General features: G+C 52.9%; 6 protein-coding genes across 6 annotated transcripts; 2 read left to right on the forward strand and 4 right to left on the reverse strand.

The window, feature by feature from the left end:
- Positions 1-248: 248 nt before the first annotated feature.
- Positions 249-2,748, forward strand: J4E78_008880 (uncharacterized protein; the record flags this gene model as incomplete). The annotated part of the gene is made up of 2 exons (XM_049369479.1): positions 249-2,138; positions 2,197-2,748. The coding sequence occupies 2 exons, from the start codon at positions 249-251 to the stop codon at positions 2,746-2,748; spliced, it is 2,442 nt and encodes an 813-aa protein (XP_049218803.1).
- Positions 2,749-3,023: 275 nt separating this feature from the next.
- On the reverse strand, positions 3,024-4,146 carry J4E78_008881 (uncharacterized protein; the record flags this gene model as incomplete). Its single annotated transcript, XM_049369480.1, has 2 exons — positions 3,024-3,902; positions 3,955-4,146. The coding sequence occupies 2 exons, from the start codon at positions 4,144-4,146 to the stop codon at positions 3,024-3,026; spliced, it is 1,071 nt and encodes a 356-aa protein (XP_049218804.1).
- A 2,354-nt stretch (positions 4,147-6,500) lies between these two features.
- Positions 6,501-7,730, reverse strand: J4E78_008882 (uncharacterized protein; the record flags this gene model as incomplete). Its single annotated transcript, XM_049369481.1, has 5 exons — positions 6,501-6,644; positions 6,705-6,742; positions 6,877-7,286; positions 7,349-7,374; positions 7,464-7,730. 5 exons carry the CDS (start codon positions 7,728-7,730, stop codon positions 6,501-6,503), a joined length of 885 nt encoding a protein of 294 aa, XP_049218805.1.
- A 3,325-nt stretch (positions 7,731-11,055) lies between these two features.
- Positions 11,056-13,919, forward strand: FOX2 (bifunctional hydroxyacyl-CoA dehydrogenase/enoyl-CoA hydratase fox2; the record flags this gene model as incomplete). Its single annotated transcript, XM_049369482.1, has 4 exons — positions 11,056-11,217; positions 11,268-11,604; positions 11,654-13,081; positions 13,132-13,919. The coding sequence occupies 4 exons, from the start codon at positions 11,056-11,058 to the stop codon at positions 13,917-13,919; spliced, it is 2,715 nt and encodes a 904-aa protein (XP_049218806.1).
- A 160-nt stretch (positions 13,920-14,079) lies between these two features.
- J4E78_008884 (uncharacterized protein) lies at positions 14,080-15,132 on the reverse strand (the record flags this gene model as incomplete). Its single annotated transcript, XM_049369483.1, has 2 exons — positions 14,080-14,385; positions 14,473-15,132. 2 exons carry the CDS (start codon positions 15,130-15,132, stop codon positions 14,080-14,082), a joined length of 966 nt encoding a protein of 321 aa, XP_049218807.1.
- Positions 15,133-15,762: 630 nt separating this feature from the next.
- J4E78_008885 (uncharacterized protein) lies at positions 15,763-18,053 on the reverse strand (the record flags this gene model as incomplete). Its single annotated transcript, XM_049369484.1, has 6 exons — positions 15,763-16,047; positions 16,108-16,885; positions 16,942-17,046; positions 17,100-17,132; positions 17,607-17,945; positions 18,049-18,053. The coding sequence occupies 6 exons, from the start codon at positions 18,051-18,053 to the stop codon at positions 15,763-15,765; spliced, it is 1,545 nt and encodes a 514-aa protein (XP_049218808.1).
- Between the last annotated feature and the right edge of the window lie 1,647 nt (positions 18,054-19,700).

Below are 19,700 nucleotides of genomic sequence, written 5' to 3' on the forward strand. Positions count from 1 at the left end.
CTCGGCTGGTGTGGTGTTTGGTGCTCGTCTGCATATGGAGAAGCGAGGGTGGATGGCTCTTGGGATGATGCAGGGGCGCCCGGGCGGGAAGCGGAATTGTAGCGCGACGCGACTTGTGGATAGACGCGCCTTGACCAGCGCTTTCACCACCTCGAAGCGTTTGGCGCATACGACCATCACGATGCATTCCCAATAACGAACAGCCATCAACTATACATATACGATAATAAAACGTCCCAAGTACCGCAATGGACGAATCGCCACGTTCTTCTAAGCGGAGAAAGCTCGACACCCCGAAGCGCACCGAATCGAGCCCGTCAACAAAGCCGTCAACCAGGAAAGCCTCTGGCAGGCTTGCAGCCCGAACCACGACGAATACGAACGGCGATTCTGAACAGAATGTGGAAAAGAAGCCAGCGCCAGTGCGTAAAGGCCGGGCGCTGAAGGGCGCAACAAATGGCACTGCGACAAAGCGTGCGGCAGAAGAAGAGATTGACATCTACGATGACATCGAGGGCGCATTGAACGTCGAAATATCCTCACGACCAACGCGGGTCCGCAAACCTTCGCAGAAAGCGCTCAAAGAGAACACCCCAATCGCGGCGCAGGACAAGGAGGAGACGCAAACAAACACTCCACCGAAGCGAGGAAAGGGGCGACCTACAAAGGCGGAAGTTGCAAGTCGGGCCGCTTTGAAAGAGGCATCGACGGATGTCATCGCACCTGCAAAAGTTGCAAAGGCTGTACGGAAGCCAGCTGCGTCGGCGCGCAAACCAGCTGCCCCACGAGCGAGTGCGCGCAAGAAGAGAGACCCTAGTCCTATCCCCGAGGAGGATGAGACGGATGAGCTGCAGAACGAAACCAAAGCCGCTAAGACCTCGAAGCCACGCTCCGTACGAAAGCCGGCTACCAGTACACGAAAGAAGGCAGCAGCGACAGAACCCGAGTCGGAAGAGGCAGTCGCAGCCACGCCTTCCAAGTCCACCAAGCGACGAAAACCAGCAGCAGAGCAAACAACCATACCAGAAAGCGAGGACGAACTCGGCGATGGCTCTCCCACAAGTAACAGAAAGCTTACCGCTAGTGCACGAAGACGCTTCAACCGCACCGATCACATCGCCAACAACGACGAGGAACGCTGGTCGAACGCGGAAGAGCAGGTCAATGGCCATGACGAGGATGATATGGAGGTAGATGGGAACAGCATCTTGGACAGTTTGCTGGACCCCACGGAACCCAGTCCCTTCAACAAGCCTACATCAGCACAGAAGGAGAAGGAGAAGCTCGCTCTATCGACCATCTATAGCGACATTGCACCGGGCCGCGAGCTTGATCTCTTAAAAACCATCGTCATGGAGCGTATCAACGGCAAACGTCCGTCGCCTTTGGTTGGTTTAGACGAGGAGTACAAGTCTGTGCACCAGCTTGTCGAGCATACTATTACTGCTGGTGAAGGCAACTCAATGCTCGTCATCGGAGCCCGGGGTAGTGGAAAGACGGCACTCGTCAACAAAGTCCTTTCCGAAGTCTCCAAAGACAACGGTGGTCAATACCACGTTGTCCGGCTGAACGGCTTTGTCCACACAGACGACAAGATTGCACTCCGTGAGATCTGGCGCCAGTTAGGGAAAGAGATGGACATCGAGGAGGATGGGAGCGGCCCGGGAAAGAACTATGCCGATACGCTAGCGACGCTGCTCGCTCTGCTTTCTCACCCATCCGAACAGACTGGTGAGGTAACTGACGAAGTCGCCAAAGCCGTCGTTTTCGTCATGGACGAGTTTGACCTCTTCGCTCAACACCCCCGCCAGACGTTACTCTACAATCTATTCGATATAGCACAGTCACGAAAGGCGCCCATCGCGGTCTTGGGACTGACAACACGCATCGACGTGACTAACAGTCTCGAGAAGCGTGTCAAGAGTCGCTTCAGCCACCGCTACGTGCATCTCAGATTGGCAACAACGTTTACCGCCTTCCAAGAAACATGCAAAGCGTGTTTGTTAATACAGCCCGAGCAATTGAGCGTCGAGGAAAGAGGTATACTAGAAGGCGGTACCAAGACCACGCCAGCCAGGAAGGGGAAGAAGGGCGACACCAAAGAAGACGCACTATCCCAATGGAACACCAACATCTCCGTAAGCCCATCCCACACACTCCCTACTAAACCACAACGAAGCTAACCCTCCGTCCCAGAAACTCTTCTCAACCCCCACCTTCCTAACCACACACCTAGCCCCAACCTTCTACCTCTCGAAATCCGTCCCCAAAATCCTAACCACCTTCCTCCTCCCCACCGCCACCCTCTCCCCCACCACGCCCTTCCAACCCACCACGACCCTCTCGTCCCCAGACTCAAAACTAACTCTCATCCCCTCTCTCTCCCAGCTCTCCCTCTCCCTCCTCATCGCCGCCGCACGTCTAGACATCATCCACGACTCCGACACGTGCAACTTCAACATGGCCTACGACGAATACGTCACCCTCGCCAGCCGCGCGCGCATTCAATCGGCGGCAGGCGGGCTGAGCAGTAGCAGTGGTGCGAGTAAAGTGTGGGGCAAGGATGTGGCGAGGCGCGAATGGGAGGGGCTTGTGGAACTGGGGTTGTGCATGCCGGTTTTGACGGGAGGGGCTGTGGGTGCGTTTGGGATGGTTAGGTGCGATGTTAGTTTGGAGGAGGTGGGGGAGGTGTTGAGGGGGGTTAGGGGTGGGGATAAGGGGTTGGAGAGGTGGTGTCGGAGTATCTAAGTTTTGTTGAGAGCGAGTTTGGGGTATCTGTGTTGGATGGGATGGTGGATGGGGATGGATTGTTGTTTGAATAGCATAGCGGGAGGGGGTTGGGTGGGTTGTTGTTTTGATAGGCATGGCATAGCATAGCGGGTTGGCGTATTCACGTTTTGAAAAGAAGGGGTACAGCAACAGATCACGTTTGTAAGATAAGTATAGATCGTATATTATCATATCAACATTGAGTACGTTGCTCATTTTCCCCCTCTACGCTTTACAGCTTCCACAACACCCTCCTAACACCCCCAATAACTAGCCCATCGACTCTTCCCGCCCAACACGCCCACAAACTCCCTCGCCACAACCCTACTCGTCTGCTCACTCGGATGCAACGGATCAAACCACATAAAACTATCCGGACTATCCGTGCTCGTACAATTACTTCCCTGCTCATCACACAGACTCTCCACTCCTTGGACATTCAATGGCGCGCCCGTTCCATTCAAATAGCTAGACGGATTGTAGTACATATCCGTCATGAGCGCGTTAACGTCGAAGGAAGCTACCTTGGCATCTTCCCAGCGCTCTTCAATCTCCGCGGCAAAAGGCGTGCGGTAGGCGTAGACTTGGTTGAGAGCTGCGACGGTGTTTTGCATGCGGCCATGAACTTCTGTTAGGTTTTTCCCGGGGGTGTCGGGGTAGTATTGCGTCGACTGAAGACCGCCTTCGCCAGGTTGCTGGTACTGAGGCAGGAGGTTAAGCGGCGCAAGATTCATAACAACAAAATACCGGCCGCCGTTTTCGTACAGGCGGTCGATTTGCGAGTATATGCAGTCCATGTAGTCGGCTACGGTTTTGTTCGGGGATTGGCTGTCGGTTAGGAAGGCGCCGTTGCCGAGGTCGTTGGTGCCGATCCAGATTGCGTAGACGGTGGAGGAGGGCTTGCCGGTGAAGAATTGCGTGCCGTTGGACGTGGTGGCCGTGGAGTCGGCGATGAAGGCGGGGAGTTCGTAGCCCGCGATGTCGGGGAAGGGGGCGTCGATGGCGGAGAAGTAGCGGGGTGTTATTTCGTTGGAGCATACGGCGCCTGAGACGGCGTAGTTGTAGAGGTTGGTTTTGGAGTAGATGCTGGCGTATCGCGCCCAGGAAAGGCCGCCGGAGGCTGTTGCTAGACCCTGGTGTTTTTAGCACAAGTTGATAGGCAATTATGCTTGACGATTGACTTACCACAGGCTGTTGCCATGCCACAGGTGGTGCAGAACCATTGTTGTTGATAAAGTATCCCAGTCGGTTCTCATCCGTGTAACTATCGCCAAACGTCACCAACGTCTTGAACTTCCCATCGCGCCAGCCCCCTGCGACTCCCCCAGTAATCGCTAAGTTAGCGACGAGCAATCGAATCGACCAAGAAGACACCATTATGAGACAGCCAGGTTGTCGGTAACAAAAATTTGCGCCGAGACATACACAGGTACTTATATCGCTAAATAGGCGGAGGCGGGCGGGACTCCTCCAAAGCACCAACGATTCCCTTCCGCCGATACATGGGGCTAATCCAGGTCGGCAAATACTTCATGATTAATTGCAGCTGGTACGCGGGGAAATTGGGGACGCGAGCCCGGTTGTTCATGGAAATGATGCCGGTCGCGGGAGCTATACGCTTTACGGGTGTGGACGGTCTGGGATCAGGCTAAACAGGTGTGCATTTTCGATCAGAGGCTGGTGTCGATGAACCGGAGATTGAAACCTGGGCCAATAACAGACACGTCGCATTCTTGACATGAACTTGCATTGACCGTGGTCTTTGTGTTGATGTTTGTCAGCGATACACTGACAGCTTTCGATCTGTGATGCTCGATATGTCATCGCTAATTTACGCGCCGGATTGTCATCCTAAGGCACCGTTGCGACCATCCATGAATGCGTTGAGATCACACGTGGCTGGTGGGTCTGGGGCAGACTAGATCTGGGGATGTGTGGTGACGTCGTTGTTGCTTCATAACGTTCTGGTGTGTCGGTCGGTTGCCGCCGAGCGTGCTTAATGTTCCTCCAGCCGAGGTCTCGATGCACAAAACCTGGGATCGCAGTGAAAACCAGAGTTCGGCGAGATGAGCGAGATTATTGTGTGCCGCATTTCGTTCACACTGGTTCATGTGTACAGTCTGCGGAGGTACGAAGGGCACATTCCAATGTCTAAGTTCTTGCTCGGACACTTCGTGGAAGGGGTGCATTAGAAGAATGGCGCAAGTAAGTGTTGGCCTGTCTCATCGGAAGATGGCCCGATCGTGTGTTGTCTTTATATGCTTCTTCTGGAGCTGAAGGCCGAGGATTTGTTTTTCCTGGTACACTTTCGATCTGTCGCTAGGACGCTCAGATCGTGTACTGAATGCGGATCGACATCTTGACGAGACAACCTTTGTGCACGCCAATACTGACATGGAGGTGTCTCGCCTCGAAGCCGTTGGTTCCTTGCACGTGCCCGCTTCCCCGGTGCACGCGTCTTGCGCAGGCTATCGCTGGTGGATGCGTCTAACCATATTGGACCAAAGCACTCGATAGTCCAACGTCGATAGCGGTAGTGCTGAGATGGGAACAACACCGTATAGAGTCTGTAGCGGGAAAGCAGAGACTTCATGTAGCGAAAACTTCGGCAAGCCGAAGCCTGACACAATTGAGGGGACTCGATGCTGATGAAGCGGCATTCGGCTGTCTCGTCGCGAAGTCGCAAACGCGTTGGCGTCTAGCCAGGAAAGCGCCCCATTAGAGCGCGTATCTCGGTACCAGACTGTCGGGGAACTGGGCTGCAGGCAAGGAGAGGTACCGATTAGATCCCATTTGCATCGGACGGCTGTGTTTACCCCCTTCCTTCTCGATCCGTGGGATCAAAGACGCAATCTCGACGGTTGACGTAGGTGGTGTTGTGTTGAGCGTGGTGGTTCCTTCCTCACGACGAACCCTCACTCTCCAGGGCCTCTAGCGTCCCATAGCCTGGTCCCTGTTCAGTCGCCCCACCTTCCCTCGTGTGTTTAACCCTCTTTACCTTTCCAAATTCTCATCCTCATTCCATCTGTGCATGTATCGCAGCACCCGTGCCGATGCTGTGCTCCCCTGCTGCATACTATCTACCGATTCGCCCCATCTTCTGTTTGACCAGCAGTCCCTCATCGCGGTCTGGAGCTGACTATTTGCAATGGAGACAGCCTCCACGATGCTACAATCACGCGCCGGTCTCCTTGTCATCAACTCGACAGATCCGTGATGGCATAGCACGGCAGCACCGCTGCGTCGACCAAAGGAATAGCTCCTGCAATCGGCGCCGTCTCTTGGCCGGAGGCAGTGACGAATGTGCTTCAGGTTTGCCTTGAGTTGAGAAGCTTGAAGGAACCGAAGGCACGACTGGAACCCTCACCACGAATTCTAACCTGGAACTGTGAATGTTTGGAGGACGTTTGAAGTGCACATCAGCCCGGCTAGTTTGAGGGCAGCCTGTTGACAGCTACTGGATAAGGTACAATCGCATTCACTACCCGAATCTGAGCATAAAAGTCTGACTACTACAGGAAGAATCTCTCTCTACCGCCTATGTCGACCGACCCTCTACACCTCGTGGGTGCACAAGCTGCACTATCATACGTTCTGCGGCATCTACTAGACGCTATGTAGCCCACATTGATGCGAGGCAACGCACACGATATCACCGAGTGCTCTTTCGGCCCCTGGCAACATACCTAGAAGCGGATTAGACATACTCCATAAAACAGGACGGGTCATCATTACAACTCAATGTATAGGTTCAGTTCCACATTCTGGAGCTCTGCACGAACCTCCCGCATAAGGTCTTCGAACTGCGCAGCTGTCCAATCCAGTTTCGATGTGAACGGCCACAGCCCAAGTGACTCAAGGAGGTCACCAATCATCTGGACGGATGACGCGTAGTCAGCACATACCCACCTTCTACAACTGGGACCCATACGTACTTCGACAGAGTCTCTACCGATGCTAGCTTGGGTCTCATCTGTATATCGACTGTCAGTACTGCTCTTCAGTAGGATGTTTCGGAGTACTGGGTAATGGCCAACCGCAATGAAAGATCCATTCCCTCCCACGATCGGACAACATTGAAAAGGTGGATTACAACGGGAGACTCACTTTTCGACCAGTCACCTATGTGAAGCTGCACTATGTCGACTTCGACGTCTCGATATCTGTTGTCGAGCAACAGCCGCTTCAATCGTCGACCTATCCGCGGGTCACGGTCCATGTCCGCCATGGCGCCCTGGTATTCCTGCCACCATCTTCGCACAGCATTCTGGTCCGTAAGACGTCCATTGTGTGATTGGACAATCGGCAAATACTCCATTATCTGCACCCAACCTCCCGGCCGTAGCAATAACCTCATATCTCTGATGTATCCATTCCATCTGCCGCTCTTAATGCCTGGAAACACGAACCGCGAGTGGATGAGATCGTAGTGATTCGCTTTGAATATTTCGGGATCACGAAGAGGATCGTTGAGGTTATGAGCGACCAGGTCTAGGTTCTCGGGTCGGTCCATCTGCCTAGACATGGGACGACTGCTCAGTTTTCGTACCCGCATGCCCTATGTACAGGCTTAACTCACATGGGGAAGATATCAAGAGCAGTTACCTGAGACTGTTAATGCGCTACGATCGATACGAGCCACATTGGAAGTACCAATCTCATCTTATATGGCTGTCATGGGGTCAAGTACGCACCTCACAATCCTCAAACTCATCTGCGCATTGGACAGCCCAGTCTCCACCGCCGTAGCCGCACTCCAATATCGCTTCGGGCTCCCCCACTGGTATTCGAGGGGAGAACAGCCCATCGCCGAAGATACGGGACACAATTTCGTGCTGAGCTGTCAGTCTGCTCTCTTCGCGGTCGTCGAAGGCCACCGGGGCGTAGTAGACACCCTCGTCGAGGGATGTTCTTTGGAACTCTCGGCCGTGGACGCTAACTGTTTCTGTATCTTCGCTCATTGTTACCCACGTCTCAAAGAACACGGCAGGATACGCAGACAATAACAAACGATGGAACGGGCGGCCCAAGACGAGTTGTGGTGTATGATGGCGATGATGCGGACCTCATGGAAACAGCACGACGATAGCCCGACGCTGTAGACCTTGCGATCTGCATATCGCTGTGAGCTGGCAACAAGCTCGGTAAAGGCGCAAAATTATCCGATATCGTGGCGAGAGGAAACGTCACTAAAAGCAGGCTGACGAAGTGGCCGCAAGTCTCGAATCACGAATGACCAAGGTTGATCACATTCGCTCTCCATAAAACCAGGCGCTATCTCTCCAGCTTGCTTCTGAGCATCAGGATAGTCCCCACGATTCGGTGACATATGTAGCTAGGGAGGCTACTGCATCGGCGGGAGCAGTATCCGTTTTGGAAGGCGGAAAGATGAGCAGATCGTTTCACTGCTTCATTCAACATCCTACTCGCTAAGAGTCGGATCAAAACGAGGCGTGTCGCCACTGCGGACTGGCAATCAGGGGTCCACGTCTCCCGTACAAAGGACTCATCCAAAGACCTTCACAGTCATACTGCTACGAAGCATCATCAAATCCCGTATCTGGCTCGCTGCAATTCTTGACACATCGGCATATGTGGTAAGTGTTCAGCGTCAGGTGAGACAGGGAGAGGCCCACCTCCGCCTACCTGGATTTTCTTCACTAGGACATCTGTGCTACTCATGTTAGACAAAAATGCCACCGGAAGCAATTCCGCTACACCAGAAGCGATTCGCCGTGAAGGCAAGCATTGCCTGCGCTAGTGCATAGATTCGGTCGTTGGAGAGCACGTGGTGCATGCCCGGACGGATGGCCCCGCTGACAGTCTTCTCGAAAAACGACACCGCTGACATGGCCTCGGGATACAGGCCCATCAAAGCCAAGCCACAACGTCATTCCTGTGGCTGTTGGACGTGTACGTTATGACTGGACGCAGCGCCTAGGGGTTCCCATTGTCGCCACGGCTATCAGAATCTTCGATGATTAACGGGCCAGGTGTTGCAATCCTGCTGCCCTGTGCGTTCATTGATCCATGGATCTTAACATGACAGCTGCCGGTTGATAACTATAGGCTTAGTGTAGCCTACTCTCGGCCAGCTACATGTTTAGGCAGAGAGCATGCCGCGCAATATTCTCCGACTTTTTTTAACGTAAGGACGACAACTTCGCACGGCGCCGATGGTTTCGTAAGGGAAACAGCCAATCAACACCTCCGCATCACAGCCCACGCACATTCGATGGATGCGATGGATGCGATGGAAACTCCACATGTATGCAGAGACGCACAGTCGTCGGAGACGGACCAAGCCCCCCACACGACTTTTGGCCTGTCGAGATGTATACGGTCTGTTGACGCGACACTCGTTGTCATTTGATCACTCAGGGGCGCCAGAATCTGGATAACGCTGATAGCAGAGGCGTTCTAGCAAAAACGTAGCCTTCAGATGTCGATTTCGACCAGAAATCAACAGGCATTTGTTTCGTGACAAGAGAAAAGTTCATCCGACCCGGATCAAGCAAGGAAGATGTCTCGAGACGCACGGGTTACACCCACCCGCATCTGTGGGGGTTTTCGTGCCCACAATCGCACATCGAAAATCTGCATTCATATGATTCTTCAGGCTGGTATGTCGACGATGATTACTACTCCTATAACGCCTCCCCGCGAGCTTTGCCCATTCAGTATTCGGCTTTGTCATCGACTCCGATGCATTAGAAAGTAGTGCATCATGTAGCCACCACAAAGCAGAAACTTTCAACCATTCCACTTGCACCGGAAGAATTCACGGCTTGTTCCTACGAGAACTTTGGGGCACTTGTGTCGACCGAAAAACGCGACTCAAAGAGTTACAAAATTTATGTCCGGCCACAAACTGAGCAGAATGTTGTCGTCTGCCTCACTATATGATATCCGTCATGTGGTAGTCGGTGTGATGTCGGTCATGGTAGCGTCCGGCGCACATTCCCCTGCTCAGTGTCTACAAGTCTTTTGACTACGCTAGTTCGACGCCTTACACCTCTACTCAATGACAGTAATAAAACACGGCATATAATAGGTGCACTACAGAAGATCTCAACGCTCGGTAAGGTAGGTACGCGAATACTTACAGCGGTCAAGTCCGTCAACGGGCCGAACCGCGCATGATGGGAGCCAGCGTAGCAAGAATGGTACCCAGGACGCTCATGTACGCAAGCGCTGTGGAGTCTCTCGGGCTTGACTTTGAGCGAGCGAGCAAATGGCCGGTAACAAGCGGTGACGACGAGGGTCTGGATCCGCAATGCCTTCGGCATAGTGCAGATGTTGAGTGGGTTGCAATGATCCTGGAGGAGAATCGTGTTTGCAAAGGATCGATGATGTCGACTGTGCTTAGTCGGGTGATAAGGTTTGGGCCTGGCGTGTGGGTATTTGACTTCGCGGGCTTGCTGCGTTGGACGAGCGGGCCTCGGACAAGACCCAAGTTCAACAGCAGGCTCTACATTATCTGATTCAGCGACGTTTAGTAGATTGAAGTCGATCAGAATGCCATCACGCAGCATGAAGAGGTCTACGAACTCCTCTGTACTGGACATACTACTGTTGCTAGTGGGCTATTCGGTGTATTGTTCGGGTAGGACGCCCATCTTCTGGTAACATAACCAAGACGAAGAAACCGTCACTTGCAGTGCATGGTACAGCTGTGATGGAAAGACACATCCCCCATCGCATCTGTTCCGTTTCCAATACACCACGATATCGCGATATCTAGGACGCGTACGATACGTGTTCGGGCCTCACGCGGCCCATTTCGCAGCCCCACATCCGCTCAAGAATCATCATCTCCTCGAACTTCTCCAGCCAAGACTGCACGCTCTGAATATGCGAGTGTAATATTGCGCACTTTCTAATCACTATCATGTGATGCCCCGGACTCGTCCAGCTGATGATGGGGAGCAAGACGCGGACATGTGAAAGCGTGAGGTGCACGGTGCGCAATCCCCACACATGACCAACTGCCGTCGGGACCGAGGTAACTCGTCATCATCAACAGCTCGGCTGCTTTCATGAGACACGACCGGGTCAGATCGCGAACGACCTTACTTTTGAGCCATCCTCCACGCATCCAGCCACCTATCCTCTCATCCTCACACTTTCCAAATCTTGCACCTTTCTACCGTGGGATCTTTGCTGATACCCATTTGACTTTACAAATACCTTTGTTGCTTGCTTGCATAGGAGATTCCTCAAGCGCAACTTCTTTCCGCGAAAGAACGAAGGGGTAGCCTCTTCCAACAGCACAGAGAACACATCATGGCTGCGCAGGAGCTGCGATATGATGGCCAGACCGTTGTGGTCACGGGCGCTGGTGGTGGTCTCGGTCGCGAGTATGCTGTCTTCTACGGCAGTCGCGGCGCGAACGTCGTTGTGAACGACTTGGGCGGCAGCTTCAAGGGCGAGGGCGCGGGCTCAGCGGTATGTCTCTTCAGCTCTAGTCCTTCATTCACTGCTAATTCACCCGACAGGCCGCAGACAAGGTCGTTGACACCATCCGCTCCGCTGGCGGAAAGGCGGTCGCCAACTACGATTCGGTCGAGAACGGAGAGTCCATCATCAAGACTGCTATCGACACATTCGGTCGCATTGACATCCTCATCAACAATGCGGGTATCTTGCGCGATGTCAGCTTCAAGAACATGAAGCAGGCAGACTGGGATCTGATCTACCGGGTCCACGTCCTCGGAGCATACAAGTGCGCGCATGCCGCGTGGCCATACTTCAGGAAACAGAAGTACGGAAGGGTGATCAGCACTGCGTCTGCTGCCGGTCTTTTTGGATCTTTCGGACAGACAAACTACTCTGGTATGCACATGCGTCTTGTGAAGGAATGATAGTCTGCTAACTTCAACAGCTGCCAAGCTCGCTCTTGTCGGTTTCACCGAGACACTCGCAAAGGAGGGCTTGAAGTACAACATCCTCTGCAACGTCGTCGCCCCGATCGCCGCCAGCCGAATGACCGAGACCGTCATGCCTCCGGATGTTTTGGAGAAGATGAAGCCTGAGTGGATTGTCCCGCTCGTCGCTGTCCTTACACACAAGTCGTCTACCGAGACTGGCGCTATCTTCGAGGCGGGCGCGGGTCACGTCGCCAAGCTACGATGGGAGCGAGCCTCTGGTGCTCTGTTCAAGGCAGACGAGACCCTCACACCCGAAGCTGTTCCAGCCAAGTGGAAGGACATTGTCGACTTCTCCAAGGCCGAACACCCACAAGGCCCGGCGAACGCGCTTGAGCTCCTCGAGCATGCCAACCAGCTGCCACCCAACCCCAAGGGCGAGCCCCTTGACTTCAAGGGCAAGGTCGCTCTTGTCACTGGTGGAGGTGCTGGTCTCGGTCGCATCTACTGCTTGCAGTTGGCGAAGCGTGGTGCCAAGGTCGTCGTGAACGATCTCGTGAACCCCGACAACACCGTCCAGGAGATTCAGAAGCTTGGTGGAGAGGCTGTTGGCAACAAGGGCGATGTTCAGGACGGCGAGTCTGTCGTCAAGACCGCCATTGATACGTATGGCCGCATTGACATCCTGATCAACAACGCGGGTATCTTGCGCGACAAGGCGTTTGCCAACATGACCGACGAGCAGTGGGACATCATCCACAAGGTTCACCTGTTCGGTACCTACTCCTGCACCAAGGCCGCCTGGCCTTACATGCTCAAGCAGAAGTACGGCCGCATTCTCAACACCACCTCTACCAGCGGCATCTACGGCAACTTCGGCCAGGCCAACTACGCCTCAGCCAAGTGCGGTATCCTCGGTTTCTCCAAGTCCCTCGCTCTTGAGGGCAAGAAGAACAACATCTTCGTCAACACCGTTGCTCCCAACGCCGGTACTCAGATGACCCGCAGCATTTTCCCCGAAGAGGTTGTACAGGCCCTCAAGCCCGACTACAACGCTCCTCTCGTCATTCTCCTCGTTTCCGACAAGGCTCCCGAGCCAACAGGTGGCCTATACGAGATGGGTTCTGGTTGGTTTGCGGCGACCAGGTGGCAACGCTCTGGCGGACACGGCTTCCCCGTGGACGTCAAGCTCACTCCCGAGGCTGTCCTCTCCCAATGGGAACGTATTACCAACTTCGACGATGGCCGTGCCGACCACCCCTTCGACAACGCTAGCGGTCTCAAGTCTATCATGGCCAACATGGAGAACACGAGCAAGAAGAGCAAGAAGGAGAAGAAGCCCACCAAGAGCAACGAGGAGGTCCTCGAGGCTCAGAAGAAGGCCTTGGCCGCTAAGGCTGAAGGCACACCCTTCGAGTACACCGAGAGGGATGTCATTCTTTACAGTAAGTCAGCTTCATTCCGCAAGATGAACTACAACTAACACTATCTCCAGACCTCGGAATCGGCGCCAAGCGCACCGACCTTCCCTTCGTCTACGAAGGCGACGAGAACTTCCAAGTCATCCCCACCTTCGGTGTCGTCCCCCCCTTCAACGCCGAACCCCCCTTCTCCTTCGACGAAATCGTCCCCAACTTCGACCCCCGCATGCTCCTCCACGGCGAGCAATTCCTCGAAATCCGAAAGTTCCCCATCCCCACCGAAGCCAAGCTCGTCGCCGTACCCAAGCTAGTCGAGGTCGTAGACAAGGGCGCCGCAGGGCTCGTGGTATACGGAAGCGTAACCAAGGACGCGAAGACAGGCGAGGAGATCTTCTACAACGAAAGCACAGTCTTCATCCGCGGCTCCGGCAACTTCGGCGGCCAGAAGAAGGGCGCGGACCGCGGCGCCGCAACGAAGATCCACAAGGCACCGGAACGCGCCCCCGACACCGTCGTCGAGGAACGCACAACCGAGGAGCAAGCTGCTATCTACCGTCTCTCCGGCGACCTCAACCCCCTACACATCGACCCCCAGTTCAGCAAAGCTGGCGGCTTCCCCACACCCATTCTGCACGGCTTGTGCAGCTTTGGTATCTCCGGTAAACACGTTCTGCAGACGTATGGTCCGTTCAAGAACATCAAGGTCAGGTTTGCGGGTGTTGTGCTGCCGGGTCAGACACTGATTACTGAGATGTGGAAGGTGGGTAATACCGTGCTGTTCCAGACTAAGGTTAAGGAGACGGGTAAGCTGGCTATTAGTGGGGCTGGTGCGGAGTTGATGGGGGGTGGGAGTAAGTTGTAGATGTGAAGGAACATGAGAGGGGGCAGGTTTATAGGTATTGACGGGTGTTGATGCCTTGTTGTATATATGTAGTGTTTATGTTATGAGTTCATCTTCCAGAATATGCGTTCGACTTAAAAAGCCTGAACCATGACCACCGCTTTCGTTCCGCACAAGGACCTTATTCGTTCCACAGTATATGGTCTTCCCACGCCGGTCGGCGTATTTTGGGAGGAGGAGGAGGCTTGAAGTCATGCGGCTCAAGATAGGTCCCGTAAAAAGGGTCTCCTCGACCCAAATGCGGAAGAGCGTTAATGAAACTATACATGTTGGAGTCGCTCATGTTGAAGTCGCTGTCATCACTCAGAGTGTCTTTCTTGGGCTCGACATCATCATTAGCATCGTACTCCGACTCGTCGGAATGTTCCACGTCCGCTATGTTGCTAGCTTGATGGTAGACCTTGTGTCGTGAGCGAAGGCGACTGTCCTGTTTGGGTTCAAGAGTCGTGTTAGTGTGTGTGTGTGTGTATTTGTGTGCGTGAAGATGATGACAGTGATGAAGACAAGCACTTACGGAGTTCAAATAACGTTCTGCTTCCACGCGCCAGGCGTCATTGCCACTCTTCAGCGCAGGAAGCAAGTCCCAGGTAATCTTCGGACAGAGACTTTCCTTGTCATAGGTAAAAGTAGCTTCAACTTGTGCGCCCTCGGCCTCAAACACAGTAACTACATGCCGCAGCGCATTGAAAGCTGTAGACCATGAGTTGAAGCTAATGTTCCTCTGCCTCAATAGGATGATCAATTTGAAGTCGGTTTTGCGCTTGATGCTGAGGAGCGAGTCGATGCAATCCTGAGTCGACTCGCCGTCACGACTCGTGAAGAGACTCTCAACATGGAGGTCAAGCGTCAGACTGCGAAGGAACTTCGTCGGATCCAGGCCAACGAAAAACACATCCCTGCGTATATTGTGCTGAAGCTCAATAAGGTCCCCTATGTTCCACATCTTAGGCCACCTTGTACCGATGATTTTGTACCACGCCTCCACAACTTCTCGAGCTGTTTCCTGGCCCACGTATCCCGGCCTGACGAAGAAAGGGGTCCAGGTATGCAGGTAGCAGGGATGCAGGTAGCAGGTGTATCTTGTGCCTGGCTCGTACGTCGAAGCCACCTTTTGGCATTCTTCTTCCTTGCCTTTACGTGCGCCTCTACACCGGCGGTGGACGAGGTAGGCCATTGAACCTTGTGTTGATTGAAGTGTAGGCGCGTCCCATACATGCTTGTACACCATGTTGCGCAGTTCCAAGGGGAGACGCGCTTGCATTTGTTCGCAAAAAGCAAGGTTCCATGTTGCGCAGACACGGCATATCGCTTTCACCAAGGGACGGTACCTATTTGGTAGACGTCATATCAGATTAACGTCGCGATCTACTGAGCATGTAGAGCTTACTTTTTACGCAATCTTTCGTTTTCACGTCGGATGCGCGTCCGTGGGCTGAGCTCCTCCAGCGGTTTTGGATCATCGGTCATTGCCGTCTCCATGGCTGGACTTAGACAGCCTGATCGGGTGAGTGCATAGTGGAAGTTGACGCACAGTGGCTGGATACATGAAGTGAGAAGGCGCTCTAGTGGCGTCGGAACAGCTAGCGTTGCGACGACATGACGTCGGGAATCTCTGCGCTACTTCGCTGGCTGACATGCGTTATTATTCTTACGATGTTGTATCTGATCACAATCGGGCAAGGTAATGTCTTCTTCCTCGTATCTTCAGAAAGTACATATCTATAGTGAACGCAGCTCTTGTAAAGATACTAAAGCTTCACGAGCAATGCTGCCCAGTTCAACAAATTGACAAGCTTCCTGCCTTCTAGTCATCCCCCTCACTCGCGCTATCCAGCTCATACCCCTCTTCAATCTGATCCTCTCTAAACATAGTTCCATAATATCGCGGCGGCTCATAAGGGGTCCATGGAGGTTCCGGAGAAATAGATTTGCCATGTTCATCGCGGTCAGAGTCAGTTTCTTCATAGCCTAGGTAATCGTCTGACTCCCAGTCGTCCTCGCTGTAGTCCCTGCTCTTAAGTTCCCGCGGGTCGTAGTCTGCGTCGTTTTCGATGCGATAGTGTTTGTGATGCTCGCGTACGCGGGAATCCTATATGTTTGTAAGTCACTATGTGTGAGGCAGCAAGCGATGTAGAATTAGTGTGCTTACACTGTCGAAGTGACGAGCGGCTTCCTCTCTCCAGTTGGATTCGGGATTCTTCAACGCGGGGAGCATGTTGAACACCAATTTCGGTTTAAGATCTTGGGCGTAGACAAGAAGCAGCCTTACGTCCGCGCCTTCTTCCTCAAATTTTTCGATCATGGGTCGGAAGATGTCGAAGACGGTGAACCAGGGATTGAGTTGGAGGTATGACTGCTCCAACCGCAGCCTTAGTTTGAAATTCGCCTTATTCTTTATCTGGAGCAGCGCGTCGACAGTTCGTTTCGATTCGCTGGTGTCCTTGCCCTTGTTCCTTAGGAATCCGTCGGTAGTAAGCCTGAGTGTCAACTTGCGCACAACAGTTGTAGTATCCAAACCGACAGAGAAGGCGTCGCCACGGATAACGTAGTCGAGTTCGTCTGTGGTTCGTAATTCCCATATGTCGGGTTTTACTCTTGAGATCGACTTGTACCAGAATTCGACAATCTCCAAGGCCGATGCATCCCCTACGAATCCAGGTCTCATAAAGTATGGAATTTGTCCATGTTTAGGGCAGCTGTCCACTGTTCCCGGGTGATGCGTTTTTACTAGAGTGTCGCAATCTATGTCGCCCCCAGAGCAATTCCACTTAGGATGATATGTTATACGAGTATCTTTCAGTGTCTTGTCGTCCCAGACGTATGCGTATACAATGTCGCGAACTTCACGAGGCAAACGCCGTTGCATTTGCTCGAAGAAGGGGCGACTCCATGAGGCGGTGAACGCCGAGAGAGCTAACGGAAGGTGTCTGTGTTGGAGTCTTGTATGAGGTCTTTGCTCGAGTTCATAGAGATCAAGACTTACTCGCGCCGGACGTCTCTCTTGCGCTGTCGCGCTCTTGCTTCTTCGATTTTTAATGCTTTGATCTGCCTTCTCAATGCTGAGATAGTTCGCGTAGCTGTACGAATTCTGGGAGGATTCAGCACAAGGTGCACCAGTGAAGCTCTAGGAGCTTTGCGTACGTATCGTTCGCGTCTAATTCCATACCCTTGATGCTGCAACTACGTTAGAACTGATCTGACATGAGGTGCTGACAGGGCCCAAAGACCTACGCGCGAAGCCGCTGCACTGCGGACTCAGCCGATAGCTTCCAATCGATCATAGCTGCTCTCTCCATGGCTGTTTTTGGGTGGCGTGATCAATGCGGATGAACCTTGGGGGTTGAAGTCTTGTCGCTAAGAATATGAGGTGGCACGGTGGATAGGCGCTCGCGCTTTAGTGGCATCGGACCGGCTAGCATTCCGAAGATCCGAATCCCTGCACTATTAAGATGGCCGCAGTATATCATCCATACAACATGGTATATGTCAGTATTCACGAACGTCTGATGGTCGCGAGAGATTTATGTAGCATCATATGTATTGAAATGACTGAGGAGCTAACTAGTAAGGGTAGTAAACCCGAGTGAGATAAGTAATCACGTGATGCTATTCCGGCCTTCTCAATCGGAACCTGAATCTGGGTCGTACCCAGGTCCATCTAAGTGCTCAGACTCGGAGGAGGCACCCACCCAGCTGGGCGCGTCGAAGCTCTCCCAGTATTCGTACATGTCTTTGATTGCCTCACTTTCTTCCATTTCGAGATCCTCTAGCAAGTCGTTCTTCCATTGTATGAGGTCACTTCCGTACTGACGTGGCGAAGACACTGCACCTGGATAATTTCCTCGACCATCATGGCGATACCTTTCAACACTGTCATCGCTATCGCCTTCATCGCTGTAGATGTCTTCATCCGTCCCGTAAGGAGTATCGCCATCTTCGGGACGTGAAGTGGGGTCATAATCGTCGTTGTTTTCGATACGATAAGCCCTGTGTATGTCGCACAGACGTGTAACCTGGTTCACGCATATGGTCAGATGAAGTGAGTAGGATATGGATGACGGGAAGATCTTACATTGTCAAAAAAGCGTACTGCATCCTCTCGCCAGTTGGATTCTGGATGTCTCAGAGCGGGGAGCATATCATACTTCGGTACTCGACGTGGGTAGAAGCTGTCGTACACGAACTGGACCCGCACACGACCTCCCGCTTTCTCAAAGTTGACAACTGTATCCCTAAATGTGTCGAAGATCCGCTGCCAAACGTTGAGCCTAATGTATTTTTGGAGGACCCGAAGAGTCAGCGTGAAGTCCCTTTTCTTCTCGATAGACAGAAGCCTTTTGAAGTGGAGCTTATAAACATGCTCGCCGTCTGATTCTTCTTCGAGGATCGCGATTGTTGAATCAGCGTTCAAAACGACAGCTAGCCTTCGCAAAATAGCTGCAGGCTTCAGACCAACATGAAATTTGTCTTGATGAAGGAAAGACGGTATGTCAGTCACATGTATTCCCATTGCATAGTAGTCGTTACCGCGAGCCAAGCGACTATACCAAGCTTCGATCATTTCAAGGGCAGAGTCTTGCCCGACGAAAACTGGCTTTATAAAGTATGGTGCCAGGTTGTGATGGCAGCCGTCAATCGCATCCGATTCGACGAACGTCGTCATGGCTTTCTTGCAGTCTTGCCGCAAACTCCGGCAACGAGAGTCCATGATGGGTATCATACTTCTGTTTGTATCGGCCAGAGTTTTACTGTCCCAGATGTGCGCATAGACCATATCTCGGAGCTCGCGCGGTAGACGTTGTTGGAACATTTCGAAGAATGGAAGACTCCAGGCTGCAGAGTACCGCCGGATAGCTGACGGAAGATTCCTGGTGGGTAGAACTACATTAAGCTGGGGATAATGTCAAGTTTCCGAGCTCTATGCACTTACCGGAGAAGCGCATCAATCTTCCTTTTCGTCAACTCTTTGCGTTGTTTCTGTAACGCATCGAGCTTTGCATTAGTAGCTACGATTTCATCTTTGACTGAGTTGACCCTGACGCAGTTTTTAGTACAGTTTTAGAGATTGGAGAATTTCTGGAATTCACATACTCTTTCTGAGCATCGAGGTCCTTCCGCTTGATGCTGCCAGCTCGTTAGCACAAGAGCGAAGTGGGGCCGAATAGTCCGTCTCACTCGCGCAGACAGTCCAGCGCTGATTCCAGGTCTGTATCCATTGTTGCGGCTGTATATGGCGATGAGCTCACACTGTGGGAAGCGTGGGGAGTGTGAGACGTATGGCGCTCGGGGGGAGGTCAAGAAGTTAAGGGTTGGGATTATTGTACGTTTGTCAACTGCGGGCATGCGGCACAGCCGCAACCTCGGAACATTCCGATCCCTTGTCTCAGCAACAACCCTGAAGCGCAGCGAGCTGCAACTACCGAAGGAGACTCCGCATCCATCCATTAACGTTTACGTCCCCGCCTTCCTTTCTAGGACTTCCCTGCAGCCTACAGCTTTATGACAGCTCCAACATCGCGTACCACTTATAAGCCTGACTTAAACGACCTGCGCCTCCCGGAGCCATCACAACCACAATTCTGTCTCGACAACCCTCTATCAAAATCAGAAGGTCGTAAGCCTGTGTCTTCGAGCAAATCCCAGTTCCAATAATCCTCCTGCCCATCGTCTGGATTGTAATCCGGCTCGTCCTCCCCTCGATAATGTCTGTTCTGATTCCTAATGCGACATTCACAGATCTAC

The sequence above is a fragment of the Alternaria triticimaculans genome (assembly GCF_023758025.1).
Source record: "Alternaria triticimaculans strain BMP 0046 chromosome Unknown scaffold_17, whole genome shotgun sequence".
Classification (NCBI taxonomy): domain Eukaryota; kingdom Fungi; phylum Ascomycota; class Dothideomycetes; order Pleosporales; family Pleosporaceae; genus Alternaria; species Alternaria triticimaculans.